General features: G+C 36.3%; 1 protein-coding gene across 1 annotated transcript in view; it reads right to left on the reverse strand.

Moving 5' to 3' along the window:
• The window catches only part of LOC148953389 (calcitonin receptor-like), a 332,084-nt gene that overhangs the window by 178,681 nt on the left and 128,751 nt on the right, over window positions 1-24,652 (reverse strand). The window contains exon 4 of the mRNA XM_089087946.1: window positions 20,150-20,241. Within this exon, the coding sequence (XP_088944072.1) occupies window positions 20,150-20,241 (92 nt within the window). The remainder of the gene's footprint in view (window positions 1-20,149; window positions 20,242-24,652) is intronic.

The raw sequence follows: 24,652 nt of genomic DNA on the forward strand, positions 1-24,652 counted from the left end.
TGATATGCACCAGAGGGAATATGATTTTCTCTCGTAAAATGTTTTCCCAAATATCTAATGAAATGTTTTCCCAAATATCTAACTGTTCTCTATTAGGCCACTCTTTCATAACACTGTGATGGGTTTTGTTTCTGCCATCCATGAGGCACAAGAAGCAAAAACATTTGGTATGGCTATTTTGCTCTTTATAGGAGAAGGTTTGCCATTTTAAAGTCTAAATAAATGATCCAAATATGTTAAGAATAATTATTTTGGATCAAATTTAAAGCTATGGTACGTAACAAACTGTAAGTAAGGAGTGACAGCTCAATAGTAACCGAAGCTTTAAAAGACAAAATGTGTGTGTCAAAACATATATCAAAAGAATTGACTTTTAATGCTAATTCTAAATATATAAGATTCATCGAGATTAGTGTTACCCATCAAAAGCTAAGAGCCTGTGAAAATTTAACTGGTTTTTGAAAAAGGGAGGAAATACCCCCTAAAAGTCAAGTAATCTTACTGAAAGTCAGACCATCAGGTTTGGCGTATTAGAGAATCCTACTGTAGATGTTTCAAACTCCCCTCTGCAAAAGTGTGGAATTTTGTATTTTTTGCCAGAAAAAAGATCACGGATGCGTGTTTATTTTTTTTTTCATCGACCCTATGGTCCGAGAATATGGACAGAGCTCATTCAAACAAAAATTAATAGTTCTAGTGCCCTATTTAAGTGACCAAAAAGATTGGAGGGTAACTAGTCCACATCCTACGCCCCTTTTCCGCCCGATGTCATCCGACCAAAATTTTGAGATACCCATTTTGTTCAACATTATTGAAAGCTCCAATATCTATGCCTTTCGAGATAAAATGATCCCCCCCCCCCAAATAAACCTTGGAGAAAAGTCTTTATGTTATGAAATTTGATCATTGTTTACGTATGATATTTCTTACTGGGAAGAATACATACATTTTTCGGTTGGGGGAGGTCTGAGTTTTCTGCTGGGTTTATTTTCCACGGGGAGAATTTTTCACGGGGAGTTAAGTTTCCGGAGGGGATAAGCTTTCCAGGGGAAGCCTTACACTGGGGAATGTTTCTAGAATTGTTATGCAATTTTTTTTTGTCTAACTTTTTCTATGCCGACTTAATCTTACTTATGGAGATGTTAAGTGTAATTTTCCAGGGTATATTTTCACCGGGATTGAATTGTCTAGAGTACGTTTTCGTGGGGGGACTCTTTCCTTGAAGAGGGAGACGGGTTTCCTGGTATAATTTAGAAAACGATCAGAAATTAAATTATAAAATATAAGTTTTTCAAACAGAAAGTAAGGAGCAACATTAAAACCTAAGACGAGCAGAAATTGTTGCATATATGAGAGGGGTTGTCCTTCCTCAACACCACACTCTTTGTGCTAAATTTTGATTTATCGGGTACATTCCTTAAGAACGACTCGGAAAACACAAGGGTCGTTTAATTAGAACAATAAGAAACTTTTTTTAAAGTACAAGAAAATTTCGTATCTTCTGGATACGAAATTAAGGAGAAGTTAGAACAGCACTAACCGATTTGAAACAATTAAATTTCAGATGATAATAGTACGGTAAATGTAATTTTTAAACATGATCATTGAAAATATTAAAGATAAATTACTGAAGATTATTGATATGATTTTTGATAAACAACAAGTACTTGTGATTTTGTGAATTGCTCTCTTTTATAGGAAAGGGATAATAGTGAGTACGGTAATTATAGAGACATTAGCTTGATTTCTCTTAGAAACAAATTATTTAATATAAACATACTTATTAGACTACGAGACGTTATAAATAAAGTTTTAGGAGAAGAACAGCGTTATTTTAGAAAGGGGAGAGGAAGTGTCGACCGAATCTTCATTCTTAGGTTAACATGGAAAAAAGTCTGAATTATTATACCCCTTTAGTCCTCAGTTTATTAAAATATGAAAAGGTGTTTGATTCAGTTGATAGAAAAGTTGTAGCGAAGGTCTGGTATAGAATACCAGAAAAGTAAATTAAAGTAATTTATTCTACGTACAAGAATAATACTGTTGGAATCAAGGTAGGAAGTAAGGTTAGCAGTTGGTTTGTGTAAAATCAGAAGTTAAAAAGGGTTGTCTCGGTTGTCTTGATTGACTTTGTCCCCAAAAACACGGCGAAGGGCCGGGGGAGAACAAAAGAAAATATGGGAAGGTAAAACCCTCCTAGACTTAGGCTATGCAGATGATTTGAATGTCCATTACAAAAATGTTAGCTAAAGAGATTAACATCTTGAGGTTCTAAGAGTTAAGGTTAAAGGAATAGGTATGAAAACTGAGGTTAAAAAGACTAAGTCACTTAGACTAGGATTAAATGAGGATGAAGAAATGATGTTAGGTAACGAGAATATCGATCTTGTTGGAAGCCGCATTTATCTGGGTGTTAGCATTAGTGCAGATAATGGTTGCAATGAATATATAAACAGTAGAATAGTCATGATGTTGATTGTTTTTTAACAGTTGGAAAAAGTTTGGAAGACCGTTTTCTGAGGCTGTGGAAGATTTGCTAAATATTTTCAAGAAGGAAGGGCTAAGGATAATAAGGATAAGTACTCGTTTGGTAGACAGTGTATCGAACAGTAAGATATACAAAAAAAAATTCGATCCTCTTTTTTAGTAATATACTGCATAAGGACTAGGACTTATATTTTTCTAGGAATATACTGCATAAAAGCTTAAGATGACTATTCCACGTTTTATCGATGAAAAATGACAGGTTAGTAAAGATCCTGTTCTTTGAATATCCATATGGAGGTAAACAAAGAGTAAGCTCTTTCCGAATCGGGTTTGAAGAAGTCTTAAGAGAGGATTTGCCAGTAGTACTAGAAGTCACAGACGTAGTAGGCATTGAAGTAAAAGTCTTACGAAGGAAAACAAGCTCATTGGAGTTTCTAAGGAAGTATATGCTTGCGTCCTTGCAGGCTGCCTCCTCAAAAAGAAAACCATAAACTTAGAATATCCTCAGTCAACCGTGTATGTTACTTTAGTGTTATTAAATAAAAACAAAACAAGTTTTTTTTAACTGAAAGTAAGGAGTGACATTAAAACTTAAAACGATCTGAAATTATTCCTTATATGAAAGGGGCTGTCCCCTCCTCAACACCTCGCTCTTTACGCTAAAGTTTCAATTGCTTTAAAAATAGAGTTGTGAGAAAGAGTATAACTTAGCGTAAAGAGCAAGAAGTTGAGGAGGGGACAGCCCCTTTCATATACGTAATAAATTATTCCGTGTATGATAGGGGCTGTCGCATCCTCAAAGTTTAAAATTTTTCCGTCTTCGTTAAAAACGACTCCTGAAACACAAGGGTCGTTTAATTAGAACAATAAGTTACTATTTTTAAGTTCAGAAAAACTTTAGCGTGAAAAACGAGGTGTTGAGGAGGGGGTAACCCCCCTTATATAGGTAATAATTCCTGTTTATTTTAATTTTTAATGCCGCTCCTTACTTTCAGCTGAAAAAAACTTGTTTTTTTTTATTTAACAAAATAAAAGGTGAACTTGAAGGGATTACCTTTCCCAATAATTACCTAATTCTGAGTAATCCGTTCAACACAGTTCAACACAGATTGTGATAAGCCGTAAAATGTTACAGAAATAATATAGAAGGAAATGAATCAATTTTGGACAATTTGGAAGCAAAAGCAGACTTATTTTACGATACAGTACTAAAAAGATTAAAAAAAAAAAATAATAATCCTTAAATCCTTAAATTCCAACCCTGATTCTATAAATCTTTATATTTATAAAATAGAAGAGTGACTTAAGGTAACGATCTTTCCCAATAATTATCAGATTACGATTAGTTCTTATAACAATAAGCAATTTACCATCAATCTGTCAGTATCAGCATAACAATATTTAATTTACGTTTATTACTATCCCTTATGTCATTGAATATTGTGTGCTCGCAAGTACTTGATTAGTATACTGAATCCCTGGGATACAATATTAAAAAAAAAAAAAAAAATTGCTAATTGTCAACCACCCAGGAGTTACTGTTTCTGTTCATAAGATTTTAAGGAAGACAAGTTTAGCTAACTTAACATTAGCCCCTCCAAAATAAATTTCTGATATTTCTACACTCTTATGTTCTACTTTTCTATCTTTGGAGGCGGATGGAGTTCGTCCGGAAAGAGGCAAACTATGTCTGCTGACCCCGTGCCTCTGCAAATGGGTTTTCCCCTAACTAAACGCTCCATGTTAATGGATTGCCTCAAGCTGATGAGGTAGGTGGAGCCCACCCCAGAGACTTTCAGTATATAGGCAAGTCCTAGCTCTAATTAGCTCCCAGGCATAGGGTGGGTTGGGCCTGCATCCCTCCACCCAAAAAATTTTCCGCAACGAAAAACGACGATACTGCCTCGGACGATCTACCCCTTTTTTACTTTCCACGACCCCAGCATGTCCCTGGACCGATTTCAGACCATCGAATGAACCTTCTTGACCAAGGTGGAATACGCCTCCCCACCTGATACGTACTCGCACTCAACTTTCCTGGAGCTAAATCAATGCTTGCCTTTGAGCTAAAACGCTTCAATGTAGCTGTGGTTGGGCTTACGGAAACCCGCCTTATCAGACGAGAGTCCGAGGATATTGATGAAAGATATCACCTGATTTGGTCTGGTGACCCAAAAAGCAAGACAAAGGGTGTAGTCCTCGTGCTGAACAACAGAGCCAAGAGATGCCTTCTCCCCTATAACCAAATTCCAGATAGAATACTGATGGCTCAGCTCCTGCACAAGCATGGAAAGTGACAGTTATTGTATGCTATGCTCACCAATCCGAGCTCTGCGGAAGTGAAGGATCAGTTCTACGCATAGCTCTCACTGTCCCTGTCTGGAGTCCTACCCCACGACATTGTCACTCTACTGGGAGACCTTGAAGTGACGGTAAATGACAGGGAGGACGTGTGGAGAAATGTTCTCGGCCCTGTGACTCCGGATCCACTGAATGACAACGGACAAAGACTCCTCCAGCTCTGCAATATGCATAATCTGGTCATATCAAACACGTTATTTCAGAGACGACATATATACAAATACACTTGGTATAGTAACAACGGCCAAACAAAGAAGATGATCAATTATGTTATGATCTCGGGTCGCTGGCACTTGTCAATAACAAATTGCCAAACTTATAGGTCGGCCAAGCTTGGAAACACAGTACTTAGGATGTTAGTCGCCACCCTGAGGCTACGCCTGAGAGCACAACGACAAGAAAGACGGCCTTCCAAGTTCGATCTGAGTAGTCTGGCCATATCTGAGATGCAACAGAAGTATACTCTCGATATCTCTAACCGGTTTAGCTGTCCCCAAGTTCTGGAAGACCCTGAAATAGCATAGAAGTCTTTCAAAGATAACATACTCGATTCTACTGGCAATACCATTGGCCGCAGAAGACACAAGAATAAACCCTGGATATACCGGGATACTCTGTCCATGATCGAGGTGCGTCGGAAGGGCCGCTTAGTAAAGAATATACCAGAGTACAGGTGACTGAATGGCCTGCACAATAGCCTATTGCACAAAGATAGGAAGACCTTTGTCGACAAGAAACCCAGTGATCTTTACGATGATGCAAGAAAAAGAGACACCTGCTCATTGTACAAACACCTTCGCGAGCTGACGGACGGGAAGACTTCCACGGTGAGCCATATTCTGTTTGCTGACGGTGGCATGCTGGATAACGATGCAGGCCAACTATCCGCCTGGATCAGTCACTTCTCAACGCTTCTGAACGCCGAGGCTGTTGTTCATCCCGATCTGATTCAAGCAGCCATGAACACACCCCGGGCTATTTCCGACCTTGTATCACAACCGTTTACCCCTCTGAGATTCAAAATGCTGTAAAATGTTTGAAGAATAATCGAGCCCCTTGTGTCTACGGTGGTTCTGCAGAACTACTCAAGGACGGGGTGCAGCGAAGATTCTGTGGCTCCAGCTAATCTTCTCAGCTGTATGGATGACGGAAAGCACACCGAACGACTGGCGTGCTGGTATCATATTGCCGCACTGGCAGGCCATCAAATCTGCTCCAACTATCTTGGGATCACGCTTCTCTCTGTTCCTGGTAAACTATTCGCCATGTCGCTCCTGGACAGGTGCTTTTGCATAGAAAGAGGAGAGTCCAGAAAGTCGGGTTCATGCCTGGCAGGTCTACGATGGAGGAAATTTTCACTATGTGCCAGTTGATCGAGAAAATGCGAGATTTCCACCTAAAAGCATACATCACATTCATAGACTTTAAGGTTGCCTTTGATTCTATTGATCACCGTTTACTTTGACTGACACTGAGAGCTACAGGACTACTTCAAGAAATTTTCTCGCTTTTCGCAAAGCTATATGACGATACGGAGGATTGTGTGAAAGTAAATGGAACACGCAGTCCCACATTCTCGGTGGAAACTGGCGTCTGGCAAGTTTGCGCCACCACTCCCGAGCTCTTGAACTGCGTCATAGACAATGTTATGACCAGCACGACGAATTGCCTTCAGTTCGGAAACCGGCTACTCTCTGATGCTGACTTCGCCAACGACACAGCGGTAGTTACGGACACCGTCGAAAAGGTCACCAAAGCTCTCCAGGTGCTCTCAGAAGAAGCCTCAAAAGCTGGACTGAAGATCAACTGGGAGAAAACAAAAGTTATCCTCCTTGAGCCCCCCACGTCCTGTGCAATCGTAAAGGAAGTCAGCATTGGAAGTAACCGAGTAGACGTAGTTGAAGACTTCACTTACCTGGGATATATTCTGTCAAGGGATGGCTTGATCACAAAGGAGCTTACATCTTGAATAGCCAAACTGTTGGCACTTGTTGGGAGGCTGAGCAGCATCTGGCGAAAGCCAAATATAAGCCAAATTACCAAAATGCGCATTTACAATGCGTCAGTCAGCACCGTGCTGCCATATGGAGCGGAGACGTGGCCATCTGCAAAATCTATCTTCAGTGCCATCGATATCGCAGAGACGAAAAATCTCCGAATAATCGTGGAATTTCAGTGGACTGACTTCGTTAGCAACCAAACCCTCCTGTCACATATGGCACAAACTTCTTTCTAGACGCAGCTCGCCCAGCGTACTGTTTGGTGGTACGACCACCTCCTTCGCATGTCACGCAACGCCCCAGCACGGATAGAAACCACCCAGAGGACGTCCCCCCCCACTAGGTGGAAAGACAAAGCCGATGCATTCCTCGCCCAAGTCCACATCCCGGTGGAAGAAGCTGCGAGCCTGACAAGTGATATGTCAACCTGGAGGCACCTGGTCTCATCGTTTTCTACGCCGAAAACTCGGCAGGAGCCTTAAGTCAAGTCAAGTAAGTCAAGTATCTTCTAATCATTCTCTTTCTTATTTCTTTTTCTTATAAACTGGGGTTTTCTAGATTATCATCCATAAATTCCTATTCTGCTATTTTGCATTTTCAGCATTGTATCAGCGATAGCTTTAACCTAGTATGAATTCCAAAGCATCTTTAGAACTGAATAAGATAGGAGAAAATAGATCGGGTTAATCAATAAAGTTTACAAAGCCCCATCCCGAATGATATCTTACTTAGCGAGGCGCCAAATTGACCTAGTCAGATTTTTTCATAGAATTTTTCATAGTCAGAATTTTCATGTTCATGCTCTTGAAAAGGCTTTTACATTTTCAAACTTCTCGTTAAAGGAATGGTTGAGTTTGACAAAACTAAGCTTCAGTCATAGATACCAAAAACCAAATTCGCATGTAAATAGCGTATATACATTTACTTTATCGTTTAATTTTATTTTTTAATTTCATTTTTTGAGTTGTTTAAATTAAATCGGGCTTAAAGGGACTGGACTGTTACCAACTCGTGGCTTAAAAACCTGCTTATGCTCAAGTATTATTTTTTTTTGTCCAGTCATTCAGACCTAAACCCTATTTTTTATAAAGTCACACAAATCGTTCATTTTGGCTTCATTCAGTTACCAGGTGCTCAATTCAGTCACAGACGGCCCACGTTGTATTTTCCTTCTTCTGAAAAGACTTTGGAATTCCAGACTTATCAGTAGAGAAATGGTTGCTTTTACCACTGGCTAGCTTCGGTTGTAGATACCCATACCAAAATTTAAATTTAAATAGAATAGAGTTGTTTTATTTTATAGTTTAATTCTTATTTTTAATAGTTTCGGAGTTAAACAGAGTTCTTTTAAAGTAATCCAGGTTTAAAGGAACTAGACTGGTAGCATAGCAACTCGCCGAAAAAATGACTTTATGCTCGCATATGATTTATCTCTGTCTGATGGTTCAGTAGTTTTGGCAAAATACATCTGAAGCCTGAATGGATAATATGAACAAACCAAAAGCGAGAGACAAGGTTCCCTGCATGAAGTGTCGTTCAAACTTTGAATATGAGTTGAAAAGAAGCTAAGAAATTTCTAAACACAATTGAAAAGTAATTAGAATTCAAATAAAAAAAGCCCTACAACTCTTTCAAAGCAAGTGTATACAGGACAGTGAAAAAACTCGATTACAATACGAGATTGGGATGGATACAGCACTTGAGAAGAACGAGAAAGATTTAGCTGTGTACCTGGAATTTGCTTCCCAGGACAGGCGTGCTTTTGAAGACACTGGGATAGCTCCTTCAAGTCAGGAGATAAGTTTTTACCTGGGACGAAAGTAATGAGCAACGTTAAGACTTATAAGAAACAGAAATTATTTCAAAACTGTACTTCCGGCTCTTTAGCGTAATTTTTTATGTCATCCCATAAATCAACACAAATATTGAGAAGGAGTCAAATGTAGGGCAAGATGTCTCCGATAAACCAACCAAAGTATTTTTTACATGTGTTACCAAGCTCGAATACAATATGCCATTAGTCGCTGCTTTCAATGACACTGTAAAGACTGCCCGGAAAAATTTTACGTTGAATGTAAAAGATATCTTGGTGGATATACAATCTATATCATCTTCTGTGTTTGAGCTATGTAAAGAGTTAATAATCAATTGCACTGAAGAGCTTCTTAATAATTCAACAAATAGCGGAGTTGTTGTCGAAAGTTGCAGTGAATGTTTTGAAAGTGTAGTTCACAAGGGCCACAGAATAAGGAAGCCAATCTCTAGTAAAAACCAAACAAAGTAGGCTATTTCATGTTGCCCTAATCAATCAAAGCTGAGTGTATCCTCAGACCTCAGTTGGTCATTCAATATAATAAAATGAAAAGTGGATATTTCATCTGAGATGGAACAAGGATTACAAGCTCTTAGAATAAAATATAAAAAAATATATTGCCTTCTGCTTCATGTGTTTCCTTTTCTCTAGTGGTCCCAGGAGCAAACAATGTGAAAAAACTTGGGTGGAAGACGGTGTGCGGTAATAGCACACAATGAAGAGCAAAGTAAAGGTGAAGAAAGTAAAACTTGCAAGCCATTTCTCTTCCGAGTTACACGGAGCAGCTTTTTCATATTTTGTTACTTCATCAATAACAGCAGTCATATGGAATTAATACTTTATAATAGCACTCGAACTATGGTTTTACAGCAAGCAAAAGGTGACGAGACAAACAAAAAAATTGTGAAATTTTTTTTTCGACTTTGCAAGGACCCTGGGGAGACAGGACATTTGCTTTAGGAGAACCGAAGAACAAAATAGGACATTCGGTTAAATTATTCAACTTCCAGTGAGGTATGTAGCAACTCTTGATACCCAGAATAGACTATACGAATATGCCTATTTACGCACAATTCCTCAGAACAAATCAATTGAATTTCTTTCAGCAAAAGAGAGGGAGAAGATCCTCGACGAAATCATAGATTCAGAATTCTATTCTGTGATGGCGAATACAATACCCGATGCTTTACATTCTGATATGCTTTTGGTCATGAGATTACATCTAGAGACACCTAGAAAGATACTATAAGATGTCAGCAAGGCTAATGACAAAACCCGGCAGGGTATGGCAGGAATTATTATAGGAAAATTGTCAAGGAGAGGAATTCCTCTTGATAATCTAGCTTTTCCGTTTCAAGACTATGCAACTGTGATGTCTGGTGAACTTAATGGAGCCGGGTAGAAAATATCTGAGCGGCTTGATTGCCGCGTGCCTTATATTCTCTGCAAGGCCCAAAGACTAAACATTGTTAAAGAACATAGTTGTAATTAATTTTTTTTTTTATTGTCGATAAATATCTTTGACGAAATATACGTGTTATCTTCTTTATCTAAAAAGCATTTTGCCTTCCTTCAAGAAAAATTCTCTTCAATTGAAATCAGCATTATTCTCTGAAACATATCACGGATTCAGTGAACTGAAATTGCTGAAACCATAAAGGCAGTAGTTACTTCGTTTGAAGCAATAGTTTCAAAGCCATTTACGAAATAAAACAGATAAAGAACACCGATGCAAAGACGAGGCCACAAGCTAGCGGCCTTCTGAAAAGGATTCTAAACTTAGAATTTATTGCTTGCCTCATCTTTATGAAAAAAAATCATGCACAAGATCAGGATAGTAAGAGAGAAACTTGAACAAGAGGAGATCAATATCATCAACGCAATCGAGATGCTTGAAGATTTCTTCAGACATCATCGTCAGTGACTTGGACCATCTAGTCTTGACAGCCAAGCTCAGAGTCAGACCGAGATCTCAATGTATCAGTTCTATAGACAACATTTTAAAATCCTGCTTGAAAGGTTGACTGCAATAATGGAAGATAATCTCAGAGCTTGTTTTGCCATTTTTCAGCCATTTTGCTCCTTACTTCAGCCTTCTTTAAAAAAGAGGTTTCTGTTGCAGATATTCAGCAAGCAACAACGATGGCCTCGGATTAAGTGAACTAAAAAGGCTGAAACCCTAAAGGCAGTAGTTACTTCGTCTGAAGCAATAGTTTCAGCCATTTATGAAAGAAAACAGATAAAGAACACCGATGCGAAGATGAAGTCACAAGCTAGAGGCCTTCTGAAAAAATTATAAACTTCGAATTTGTTGCTTGCCTCATCTTTATGAAGAAAAATTACGTACAAGATCAGAATAGCAAGAGAGAAACTTGAACAAGAGGAGATCAGTATCATCAACGCAATCGAGATGCTTGAAGATTTCTTCAGACATCATCGTCAGTGACTTGGACCATCTAGTCTTGACAGCCAAGCTCAGAGTCAGACCGAGATCTCAATGTATCAGTTCTATAGACAACATTTTAAAATCCTGCTTGAAAGGTTGACTACAATGATGGAAGATTATTTCAGAGCTTGTTTTGTCAATTTCAAGTCAATTTGCTCCTTACTTCAGCCTTCTTAAAAAAAAGGGGTTTCAGTTTCAGATATTGAACTAAAAACAACGATGGTCATGGATTAAGTAAACTGAAAAAGCTGAAACCATACAGGCAGTAGTTACTTCGTTTGAAGCAATAGTTTCAGCCATTTACGAAACAAAACGGATAAAGAACACCAATGCGAAGACGAAGTCACAAGCTAACGGCCTTCTGAAAAGGATTCTAAACTTCAAATTTATTGCTTGCCTCATCTTTATGAATAAAAATCTAGGACCATCTAGTCATGATAGCCAAACTCAGATTCAGGCCGAGATCTCAATGTAACAGTTCTATTGACGACATTTTAAAATCCTGCTTGAAAGGTTGACTACAATGATGGCTGATAAACTCAGAGCTTCTTTTGTCGATTTTCAGTCACTTTGCTCCTTACTTCCGCCTTCTTTAAAAAAGGAGTTTCAGTTGCCGATATTGAGCTAGCAACAACGTTATTACAAACCAAGATACAACTTCAGATTCTACCGCTTTTTAGGAAGAGCTAGAAGTTTCATTTCAGTTTTGCTATGGTGCTTCTTGCTTCAAGGAAGTACTAGGTGAAGAAAGTCATCAGCAACAATAGCTGGAACAAGCTAATTGTCATTGCAAATTGACTCTGAGAGCACCTGTTGTAGTTGCTGCTGCTGAAAGAACATCTAGCAAGCTCAAGTTTGTTAAGAATTTGCTGAGAACTATCACGGCTAATTCTCGAATAGATTCCCTCATGTTGTCGACAAATGAGAAAGACCTCACCGATGCCTTTGACTTAAACAAGATTGTCCAGCAGCGTCCACTTTGAAGAAGAAGTCAATGAAAATATATTTGTTCTTAGTCACGCATTAGACATGAGATATTCCGTTTTAGTTTCTTGTTTGTCTCTGTAGATAAATATAAATGAAGATTAATGTATAATAAATTATCATGAGTCATATAATGTGATCTAGGAGTAGTTTAAATGAGAGCATCTCACCCACTGGCCTGGGTGCTTCAAGCCACCCCTTGACGTGATGACGTCTTAAATAAATGGACATCACGTGGATGCATCCATGAAGACAAATGATCCATCGTTCACATCTAACCACTACTAAATCTTAATGAACGTTCGACATAATTTTCAACAATTTAGATCTTGATTATATGGTCCATTAAAAAATCGGAAAAATCTTTGACCCCCACAGTTTTTTGAATGGCTGCAACTGGCTACAGGGTATATCCCCCTTGTTCAAAAATCAGGCATATTTTTTCAATCTCTTATCTTTTGATGGGGAATACTAAACTCAATGAATTTTATGTATTTGGAATCAGCGTAAAAGAAAATTCTTTGGTGAATTTGTATCAATTTTTTTCTCTAGAGTTTTGGTTACTATGGGACCAAGCTCCTCCTTACGTACAGTTTGTTAACAAAAAATATTGGAAAGAACGAACCACGGGCCTTATCAACAGAAAGCTTAAAGACTAGTTTTGAAAAAAAAAACTGTCTAGTGAGAAAAAATGCCATTTGAATCCGATTCGGAAATGCATGCTGTAATATTAATTAATCGTAATAGTAAATTTTTATTACGAAAACGCATCTATGCGATTTTCAAAACAGAGTCAGAAATCCCTCGAAAATGATGTCTGATCGAAATTAATAGTGCAACACTTGAACCACCATGATTGAAAACCCTGCGTAGGAGAAGTAGCGTCGCCACAAAAAAAACAAAAAAAAACAAACAAAGAAAATCACCCTTTTTGCATGGAAAGCACCGTTATGTATCCTTTTTACTTCTTCTTTATCTTCTTTTTTCTAAGGATCACATGGTGGTGATCGTATCTAGTCAGCAGTGGAAGAATGATGAGAGAGCACATTTGAAAGAAAATCGTCACACTTAAATTCTTTTTTAATAGCAAAACAGATCATTCTACAGCAGAGTGGCGTTTTTGCAATGTTTGTGCCACAATACATCAATTTTGATCAAGAGAGGGTCAAAATACTTGAGAATGGGAAGTCTAAAATAGCCAATCGATTTTCTTATGGTCTAAAGCTCTATATGGAAGATTTGAACCCCTCATCTTGACAAGTCACAGCAATGTGGCATTTTCTGCCAGTTTTGCCAAAAAACATCAAATTTGGCCCAAGATAAAATTTATAGTTCGAAAAATATAGTAGACCTAATCGAATTTTCATAGTTTAATACCATATAAAGGAAGTTTCTAGCTCCCTATGTTGAAATACGGCTTTAAAGTAATATGTGAGATGAATTCTGCGAAGAGTTCCGTATTTACTCACAAATCTTTCAGTGGCAATGATATGAACGCGGAAGTAATTGCCAAGGTTTATGATAAATGACCTACAGCTGATGATCCTTGTAACAAACAAAACAGATAAGAGCACAGTAAAGTGGCGGTTTCTTCTTTTTTGCGCCATAAAACATCAATTTGTTCCCCAAGAGGGTGAAGTTGCCAGGGAATTCAAATTCTAATATACACAATCGATTTGCCCTGGTCAAAAACCCTGTTCAGGAGGTTTTGAGCCCCCCGCCATGATGAACGGCTTAAAAGAATGATTCAATTGCCTCAGTGAGTTCCTTGTTTATTAAATTAATTTAAAAAAAAACTTTCCGAAAAAATAAGTTTTTCAAAGGAAAGTAAAGGTCATTTTATACTTAAACTCAGCAGATACAAATACATGTTAAAATCCAAACTCAAAACGACCAAAAATTACTATTAACGAATAAATGCAACCCAAAACGAACAGAAATTAAATAAACAATCATAGCAAAAAACATTCAACAAGTAATAATATAAATGAATAAATAGATCTTAAAGTGAGTAATGCTTAGATCGAATATGAAAATCAAGCTTAAAACGAAAAAAAAAATATGTTGCTGTTGAAGTATAAATGAAACTTAAAACAAACTGAAATTAAATAAACAATCAATGCGAACAAACAAACAATAGATATTAATGTACATGAATAAATAAATCTTAAACCGAGTGAAACTTGAATTGAATATGCAAATAAAGCTTGAATCGAATAAAAATAACTACAAACAAGAGTTTGGGTATCACCTCACTGCAGAAGCCTAAAACCTGCTGCGTCATTGGTGCTTTACTGAAAACTATATGAGTCTTGAACAGTCTTGGAAAGTATAAAAAAATAACACTGAATATTAGATATATAATGATATTAATTGTTGAAAGATCCATCAGTTCAATATTTTGTTTTCACTGTAATTTTTATATTCATTTTCAAAGCTGTAAGAACAGGAAAAGAACAAATTTGTAATATACGAGTAAGTCGTTTTCAGTGAAGCGCCAATGATGCAGAAGGCCTTAGGTTTTTACAGTTAAAGAAGGGGGCAGTATCCAAATTTTACTTGTAGTGAAACTATATTTGTCTTGAACAATCTTGGAAAGAACTGACAAATTAAACTGAATATTTGATGTATAATGATATTAATTGCTGAAAGCTCATCAGTTCAAAATTTTACTGTAGTTTTAATATTTATTTTCAATATTAAGTACAAAAGAAAATATTTGTAATATAATTCGTTCTAGTGCCGAAATTAAAAGTTCTAGTTCCATTTTTGAGTGACCAAAAAATGGAGAGCAACTAGGCCCCCTCCCACGCTCATTTGTTTCCCAGAGTCACCCGATCAAAATTTTGAGATAGAAATTTTGTTCAGCATGGTCGAAAATATGATAAATATGTCTTTTAGGATGAATTAATTCCCCGAAGTCCTTGGGGGGAGGGCTGAAAGTTATGAACCTCACCCAATGTTAACATATAATATTGGTTATTGGGAAGTATACAGACGTTTTCCGGGGGGATTTTTTCTGGTAGTGAGGGGGGGTGGGTCGGGGATTATTTGGCAGGATATTTCCATGAAAAAAGTTTTCATGGGGTAAGGGAGATTGCTATGAAGGGGACTCCGGATTTCCCAGCATTATTTAAAAAAAGATCAGAGATTAAATAAAAAAAAGTTTGTCAACTGAAAGAAAGCAGCAACATCAAAACTTAAAACGAACAGAAAATATGACATATATGATTGGGTTCACCCCCTAGTCAATACCTCGCTCTTTAAGCCAAAGATTTCTTAGTACTTTCATAAGAGCTATTTATTCTAATTAACGGCCTTTGGGGTTAAGCGGTCATTTTTAAAGAATTTGAACAAAATTCGAACTTTAGCTTAAAGAGCGAGGTATTGACGAGAGGGCGAGCCCCCAAGTATACGTATTAAAAATATAAGAATACAAAAGTTCGTTCCGTTAGTTAATTCGTAAGTTACGTAAATTTATTACAACTAAAAATATTCGTAAATAAAATTAAACAAGTTTTGAGAAAGCCATTTAACCAAATAAAAGTAAAATTTAAATGCAATTTTTGTTTTAATTATTCATGTACAGTAAGCCAAAATTAAAACCTGCATTAATTCAAAAAAGTTCAAAAATTAAATATAAAAAAACAGTTTTTTTAACTGAAAATAAGGAGCGACGTTAAAACTTAAAACGAACAGAAACTATTCCGTATATGAAAGGGGTTGTCCCCTCCTCAACGCCTTGGTCTTTTTAGCCTAAAGTTTGACTTTCTCACAACTCATTTTTCCTTTTTCTTAAACAATAAAAAAACCTTTAGCGTAAAGAGCGAGGCGTTGAGGAGGGGACAGCCCCTTTCATATACGGAGTAATTCCTGTTCGTTTTAAGTTTTAAGGTCGTTCCTTACTTTCAGTTAAAAATATTTGTTTTTTTATATTTAATATCTTAGAGAGATGTTTCATGGCCCAGCTAAAAGCAATTGCTTCTTTTTATGTGCATCTTGTAAATTGTTTCAATAGCTCCGTTTCAAAGTGCCATGAATGGAAAGGGTTAAATTTACAATAAGGTTACCATTGTATTTTCTATGGTTAAAAACCATCTATTAGAGGTTTACGAAATCCAAACTTGTGTAATTTCCTCAAAACCCCCTTACAGAGCGAAGACTAAACTAGACGTTTTGAAGAAAAAGCATCTACTGAAAGAAGTATAGTTTCTTTATTTTCATTTCTGGGAATATAATTGAATTACTTATGTCCAAATTCTAAAGCATACCAGTGATGAAATACTCCTAGGATTCTTTAGTTATGGGAAAAAGTTGCCCCTATCTTGTGAGAAAGTTTGAGGAAGTAAGAAGCATGACTTATGGTTAATGTCTTATTTTAACATAAAAATCACAATGACTTCTTTAGTTTCATCACCTAAATTAAACAAAGATCTTTTTGTAAGGTTTATTGCATATGTTTAAAAATAATAAAAACGAGCAAGAATAAATTGAAAAAAGTTTTTGCTTACAGAAGTAAAATGCGAAGTTGAAATTTAAAACGAATAAAAATTATTATTTTGCAGATTCCATAAGATACATCTATAAAACTTGCTCAGATAAACTGACTTATGTTATTTTCCATAGGTGTATAATGCTAAAAACTAGTCCTTGACTGAAATCACAAAACCAAACCCAAACAAGTGGATGTTCTCTTTGGAACAGCAAATTCCTTAAGTAAACTAAAAAGAACTAAACGACTACGCCTCTTGAAAGTTTTTCACCGACCGTGACGGTATCTTTTAATCACAGTTTATATAATTAGCAGTATGATCATTCTCTATCTCACCCATTGTAAAAACCCGGTCTTCGTGAACAAAAAGCTCCTCCCACTTATTTATACAACGATGAGAATGCAGGTTAGTCTGTTTCCGTCTGTTTCCATCAAAGTGCATTGAAACAAACGGAAACAGACTAACCTGCATTATCATCGTTGTAGAAATAAGTGGGAGGATCTTTTTGTTAACGAAGACCAGAAATAATCTGCGATAAGCTTACTGGGTATATTCTGTCTACTGTGCTTTTAATATACAATTTCGGTTTTCTAAAAAAAAAAAAAAAAAAAATCAAGGAAGCTCCGTTTTCAGTAAAGCACTAGTTTTAGTAGCCTATAGGTACTGGATAAAAACACGAGTTATTTTATCTGAGCAAGTTTTGAAGATATATCTTCCGTAATCTGAAAGGTGATAATATTTGCCCTTTTTAAGTTTCAACTTCGCTCTTTACTTCTTTAAAAAATCTTTGTTTTCTAAATTAATGCTTGTGAAACAAAAGAGCAGCCCAAAATAATTAAATTTCCCATTATTTACCTGATTAGGATTAGTTAAGAACAATAAGTAATTTGCCATCAATCTGTCAGTATCAATATAACAATGCACGATCTATACTCATTGGCATCGGCCGTATATTTAGATTTTTTTTTTTACACATGCCCTTTGATGGTTTACTAAATTCTTGGACTAAAAGTAAAAAAAAAAAACGGCAATTGTTAACGACCCAAAATGATACAAACAACTAAAACTACATTCCTCTTACTTTTTTTTTTATTTTTTTGCTGATATATTCAAGCACCAAGGATTGTTAAGATAAAATCTGATTTTTATAAATTTGGCTCCTGTAGAATTTTACGCTTCCATGCATATTCTAAAAAGCCTAGAAGAATAGTGAATTCAATTTCTAATGATAAGTAGTTTTTCTAAAGGAGATATGCAGTTTTTGATGATAACGGTTACCAAACTAAAAAACTAAAATAAAAGAAACGAGGAAAAATCAGCACAAAAAAAGATGAAAAAAAGGCACCAAACAACTTAAGAGCGTGCTGGTTTCATATGAAGGTGTAGCTGTCTTTAGCAATCGACTGTTCGAACTTCAACTAATCAAGATTTTGCCCCGGGAACAAAAAAATAAAATAAAATTAGGAACAAAAGAAAAAACAAGAATAAAAAAAATTAGGCACAAACAGCGTAAGAAGGTGCTGGTTTCCTTTGAAGTTGTAAATGTCTTTAAGAATTGACTGTTCGAATTTTAACTAATCAAGATCTTGCCCCGGGCAAAAGAAGAAAATTAGGAACTAAAGAAAAAGACAAGAATAAAAAAAATTAGGTACTACACAGCTTAATAAGGTGCTGGTTTCCTATGAAGGTGTAACTGTCGTTAAGAATTGACTGTTCGAATTTTACCTAGTCAAGATTTTGCCCCGGGCACAAGGAAAAAATTAGGAACAAAAGGAAAAACAAGAATTAAAAAAATTAGGCACAAAACAGCTTAACAAGGTGCTGGTTTCCTATGAAGATGTAAATGTCTTTAAGAATGGACTGTTCGAATTTTAACAAATCAAAATTTTTTCCCAGGCGCAAGAAAGCCCAGAACCACCACTGTCCAAGAGGAAAAATGTTAATATATGGAATAACTTCTGTTTTTTTAACTTTTAATTTCGCACTTTACTTTCATTTGAAACAAATTGTATTTTCAGTTTACTAAATAGAAAGAACGAACCAGAAATAAAAGGAAAAAATCAGAAGTTGCGTGTTTTCATTGATTTATTTGTCTTGCACAAAAAGAATATATTTTTAGCAATTCTAAAACATACTAACGCTCACCATAACTTTCGTGTCACACCACCAAAGCTATTCTTAGGTGTGTAATGAGCTATTATGAGTTGCTATGCAGGTGAAAAAAGCATATTAGTTTTGTTTCTAAGCTTGCCTTAATTGTTTCGTGAAAAGGGTGATAATTTTTATTTCTCTCTAGTGACTCCTAATTTGATTTTACCGTAAGGTTATAAAGTTGTTGTTTTATTAGCTATTAACGAAGGTATCCAGCCATGATACAGCGGAATTAGCGGAATCTTGGCAAATGAAACTCCTTTGAAATTCGATTTCTTTCCAGTTTTCTTTTATATGTAATCATGACAGACACTTACGTAGGAATTTTTCAGGGGAGGAGGGAATAAAAATGAACCTCGTAAGAAGTATCCAGAAATTTGGGGAAAATTTTAGATTTGGGCTGCGTACATCAATAAATTTTGATCCAGGCTCGTGCGCTTACTTCCTCTTGATGGGGTGACAACTTAGAAGGAGGAGGGTTTTCTAAACAACTATAGTGTTTGCAAAAACACAAAAATAGACATAAAATCTGAAGAATAAGTGATCCTCGGGAGGGGGGATTATAAAGATCTTATATTTTGAGGGGGAGCACGCGACAAAAAAATCCCCCTTTGTTAGGACTTGGAATGGCACATCTAGTTGTGATGTGTCAAAAGCTTTCTAGTGCTGTCAAGCTCCCTTCCTATTCTCCTCTAAATATAAAAAAACATAGGCCTATTCGCTAGCATAGTTATCCTAGCATTTTTTCATGCAAAAAAATGTACACTGGAGTTTCCAAAATAACGTTGAAGCCTTGGGGTCGACGCTTTGAATTTGACATAAAAAACTGCAATAAAACAAAATTGTAAAACGATGAAGCATGAATTTTTACTCACATACTCTTAAATTGGCAGAAAAATTGTAGCGAAACATATTCCTATTTTAGTAACTACCTTACATTTTCGTAAAAAAAAAAAAATGAAAAAAAAGAAGCTAATACTTCAATTAAGATTAACGCTGAAATAACATTACAGTCAAACAGTATAAACTCGAATGTTAAGTTTTAACTAGTTTTTTTTTTTTTTTTTTTTTTTTTTTAACACGACAAAAGAAGCAAAATTACTTGCGACAAAATACTGAACACCAACAATTATGTGGTAGCACGCAAGCGGACTCAAATAAATCACAACTTTTCTGGGAGGTATAACACAAGTCATTTCCCTCTTTCATCTCAAATGCACCGACAATAACTATATGTTTTGGCACAATATGTTTTGGCACAATATGTTTTGGCACAATAACAATATGTTTTGGCACAATAACTGTGCCAAAAACATATTGTGTGCTAGGTGGCTCCTTTTTATACCTTTGTTTTTAATTCTGATCAGAACCCAAAGGAAAGAGAATAGAGATAGATAAGAAGAAAAAAACTTACTTGAATGTGCAATAAATGATTAATGCTACAACTAACGCCGTCAAAGAGATAGAGTAGCCCATTATATAAATCCCATTAATTTGCTGCCAAACCTAGAAAAGAAAAGTTCTTTCAAAGGATGTGCTCATGGAAAAGCTTTGTAATGGAGGTTCTTCAACAGACACATAAATCACCGTTTTATCTAATCAAAATCAGGTAACGTATGGCTGATAGATACAATCCATGAATTGGAATATGGAATATAACATTTATTAATTAATGCTTCAGTATAACTTTGGGACTAGAAATTCCCTTTGATGGGAGTGGGGTAGCTGCAGCAACCACCTCTTACTCTGAGCCTGAGGGAGGGGAGAAGGCGTGATATTGGACATCATGAGCTCGTCATAAACACATGCAGGACTATAAGACAAGATCATATTTTTCTAAAACAACTAAAATTATTCAACGAGCACAGTAAACCTCACAAATCCTTCGTCGCCTGCAATGCAGGGAAGACGAACATGATTATCAAAAACTAATTGATAAACGGTAAACCATAACAATAAACATAAATAGAGGAAGATAGAGAGAGAGAGGGGGGGGGAAGAGATAGTAAAGGCAAAGAGAGAGAGATGGGGATTCCACTCTCTAGTGGAAGAGAGAAAAGACAAAGAGAAAGAGAGAGGCAGAGAAACAGACAGACAGAGAGAGAGGGAGAAGACTGCATAAATTTATAAGAACGTATTATGGCTACGATTTGCATGGTGCTTATTTCCACAGTTTTGACTCCCCGGACATATCTTTATTTATAGGGAATTACGGAAGCGTGTTTTGTTTGTTGTTTTTTTATTTTTCATAAGGCAATCGTATAGAACCGTAGTCCTAGAAAATTGAGAGAATTCAAATAAGTATTACAAGTACAAGCGTTATTTTTAAGTACTAAAAAGATTTTGCCGCGGTAAATTTGTAGGTGGCCCTATAATTTAGCTTGGATGAAAGTGAAAATATCACTTGATCCCTTTTTTGTGCCCTTTCATAATACAATAACCGCTTCTATCGCAAATTACATCTTGAACCCTTAAAAGGGCCCCAGAGGTATTTCATTTTTGTAACCACACACAGAAGTTATAACCTAACCTAACCTGCAAAATACTTGATTTTCAATTCAAACTGTTTTTCTACCGTTTCAAGTTTTTCAAATGTCGTCGGCAAAAATAGCGCTGAATTTTGCGACTTGAAACTTTGCTGTCGACACGTCAGGGTCTATTCCAATTCAGGGTATATATTTGCGCACTAAGGGGGTGGTGGGGGAGGGGGGGTAAAGTTCATGGTAAATTTGTAGTGGGCCATGTAATTTAGCCAGTATGAAAGTGAAAACATCATTTGATTATTTTATGCTCTTCCATACTTCATATAAAATACCTTCGGGGCCCCTTTAAGGGCTCAAGGTGCAATTTGCGACAGATGCGATTATTGAATTATGAAAGAGCCCCAAAAAAGCATCAAATGATGTTTTCACTTTCATCCTAGCTAAATTACAGGGCTAGCTAGAAATTTACCTTTGCCACAACAAAGCAGTATTTTATGCGATTTTATGGCACAAAACAGGAATTTTGCAACCAAAAAGGGCCAAAAAAGCCATCGATATGAAAGTCTGAGAAAGCCAATCGATGTAATTCATGGGAAAGCTATATATAGAGCTCTCCTGTTTTAGAGGCAATGGCGCCGTGTGGTGGCATGTTTGTTCTTAAAAATGTGTGTTGGCTTGGATAAACCACAGTTAATATGGGCATTTATTTTAAAGCTTCATTTAACTAAGCTGATCCATTTAAGAACTGATAAATTGTGTCCAGTGATGCAAAATTGCGCACCAGTGAATATGGAAGAGGGCCAGTTGCTCTTTGTGTAGGTTGGCAGGTGTGGGGGGGGGAGGATGCTGAAAGAAATGAAAATTCTTTTGGAGCCGATGTTTTCTAACTCTCATTAGAAGGAGTTTTGGAGGGAGGATTTAAAGTAATCTCTAATCTTCCCAAAACCACGGGAATATTTTTGGATTAAGCCTTTAATATGGGAGCCCTGAGGTGATTGCTCCAATCTTATTGAAAAAACAAATTTTCTATCTAACATGAAATATTACATTCATATTTTTACCGATATAAAAGACGGAGAGGTAAAGGATACCCAAAAGAGCGCGACCAGGAAATTTCTCATAGGGAAGGGGTAGGGGACAAACATTTCCAATAGCTTGGGTCTACCTAACTGAGATTGTAATAGTTGCCCTTTTATGCATATTATGCAAGTCTTCTTGTTACCTAGAGTCATTGCCGCCTTTACCTTTTTGGTGTCCTCGAATGACATCAAACAGTTCGTGGTAACGAACTGTAAGTAAGGAGCGACCCGGCTCAATAGTAACCGATACTCTAAAAAATGGAATTTTCAAACCAACAGATATATCAAAAGAATTAGATTTTTATGCTGATTTCAAAAATATAAGTTTCATGAGGTTTAGTCCAACTCATCAAAAGTTCAGCACCTGAGAAAATTTTCCTGATTTTCGAAAACAAAGGGTGAAAAACCCCCTACAAGTTATAGAACCTTAATCAAAATCACATTATCATATTCAGCGTATCAGAGAACCTACAGAGGTTCTCTGTAGAACCAGAGGTTCAAGCTACTACAGAGGTTCAAGCTCCTATCTGCAAAATGTGGAATTTCGTATTTTTTGCCAGAAGAAAGATCACGGATAGGTGTTTATTTATTTATTTATTTTTCCAGGGGTGATTGTATCAACCCAGTGATCCTAGAATATCTTGGGAAGGCTCATTCGAATGGAAATTAAAAGTTCTAGTGCCCTTTTGAAGTGACAAAAAAAATGGAGGGCTACTAGGTCCCCTCCCAAGCTCATTTTTTTCCCAAAGTCACCCGATCAAAATTATGGGATAGCCATTTTGTTCAGCATGGTCGAAAATATAATAAATGTGTCTTTTGGGATGATTAATCCCCCAGAGTCCCCGGGGGAAGAGCTGAGAGGTATGAACTTTACCCATTTTTTACATATAGTATTGGTTATTGGTAAGTATACAGATGTTTCCAGGAGGGATTTTTTCTGGTCGTGGGGGGGAGGGTCAGGGGTTACGTTGGAAGATCTTTCCATGGAGAAGGTTTCACGGGGGAAGGGATATTACTATGAAGGGGGCACCGGATTTCCCAGCATTATTTAAAAAAAGATATGAAATTAAATAAAAAAAAAGAAGTTTAATAACTGAAAGTAAGGAGCAACATCAAAACTTAAACCGGGCAGAAATTACTACGCGTATGATTGGGTTTGCCTCCAAGTCAATAACTCGCTCTTTACGCCAAAGATTTTTTAGTACTTTAATAGGACTTGTGTATTATATTTAAAGGTCTTTGTGACAAAGGAGCCCTTTTAAAATAATTTGAACAAAATTTGAACTTTAGCGTTAGGAGCGAGGTATTGAATAGGGGGCGAACCGCCTAATATACTTATTAAATATATGTGAATGTAGAAGTTCATTAAGTAAGTTAATTCGCAAGTTACGTATATTTATTACTAATAAAAACGTTCGTAAATAAAATTAAACAACTTTCGAGGAAGGGATTTAACCAAATACAAGTAAAATTAATATGCAAATACTGTTTTAATTATTCATGTACAGTGAGCCAAAATCAAACCCTACATTAATTAAAAAAAATTCAAAAATTAAATTAAAAAAAAAACAAGTTTTTTCAGCTGAAAGTATGGATCGATATTAAAACTTAAAATGAACAGAAATTACTCTGTATATGAAAGGGACTGTACCCTCATCAACGCCTCGCTATTTACGCTAAAGTTTTTTATTGTTTTAAAAAATAAAGTTATGACACATAGTCAAACTTTAGCGTAAAGATCGAGGCGTTGAGGAGGGGACAGCCCCTTTCATATACGGAATAATTTCTATTTGTTTTAAGTTTTAATGTCGCTCCTTACTTTCAGCTGAAAGAACTTGTTTTTTTTTAATTAATCGCTATAAGGGGTGATATGTTCGAAGAAAACCATAGAAATAATGATTCTTACATCGACTTTTGGTATTTCAGACCCTCCCTCCTCCAAGCAGATTTTTTATTACTTTGGAAAGTATCCCTAAATTTGATATCACAAAGTTCAGTGAAACGAGGAAAGATATTTGATAAAGCTACTCTCAATTCTCTCCTGGCATCTAGTCTTTGACCATGCGTTTCATTGATGCTAGCACAGAAAATCCTGTCTCACGTAGTTGCAAATGGGACTAGTATTCTCATGCTTTTTCAAACAATATTGGGCACTCTTCTTTTACACTTGCCCATATTTTTGTTAATGAATTCTCATGTTCAAATATAGCTTTCAAAAGTTGCTATATTGAAGACCGATGAGCTGTTCTTTTTCTGCTAAATTCAACGAACTACTTACCTTCAGAATGCGGCTAAACTTTAAATAGAGAAAAACTATTCCGTAGGTGAGAGCGTGCCCCCTTCTTCAGCCCCTTA

The sequence above is a fragment of the Artemia sp. Qi Xiang Cuo genome, chromosome 4 (assembly GCF_049724085.1).
Source record: "Artemia sp. Qi Xiang Cuo chromosome 4, ASM4972408v1, whole genome shotgun sequence".
NCBI classification, from domain to species: Eukaryota; Metazoa; Arthropoda; class Branchiopoda; order Anostraca; family Artemiidae; genus Artemia; species Artemia sp. Qi Xiang Cuo.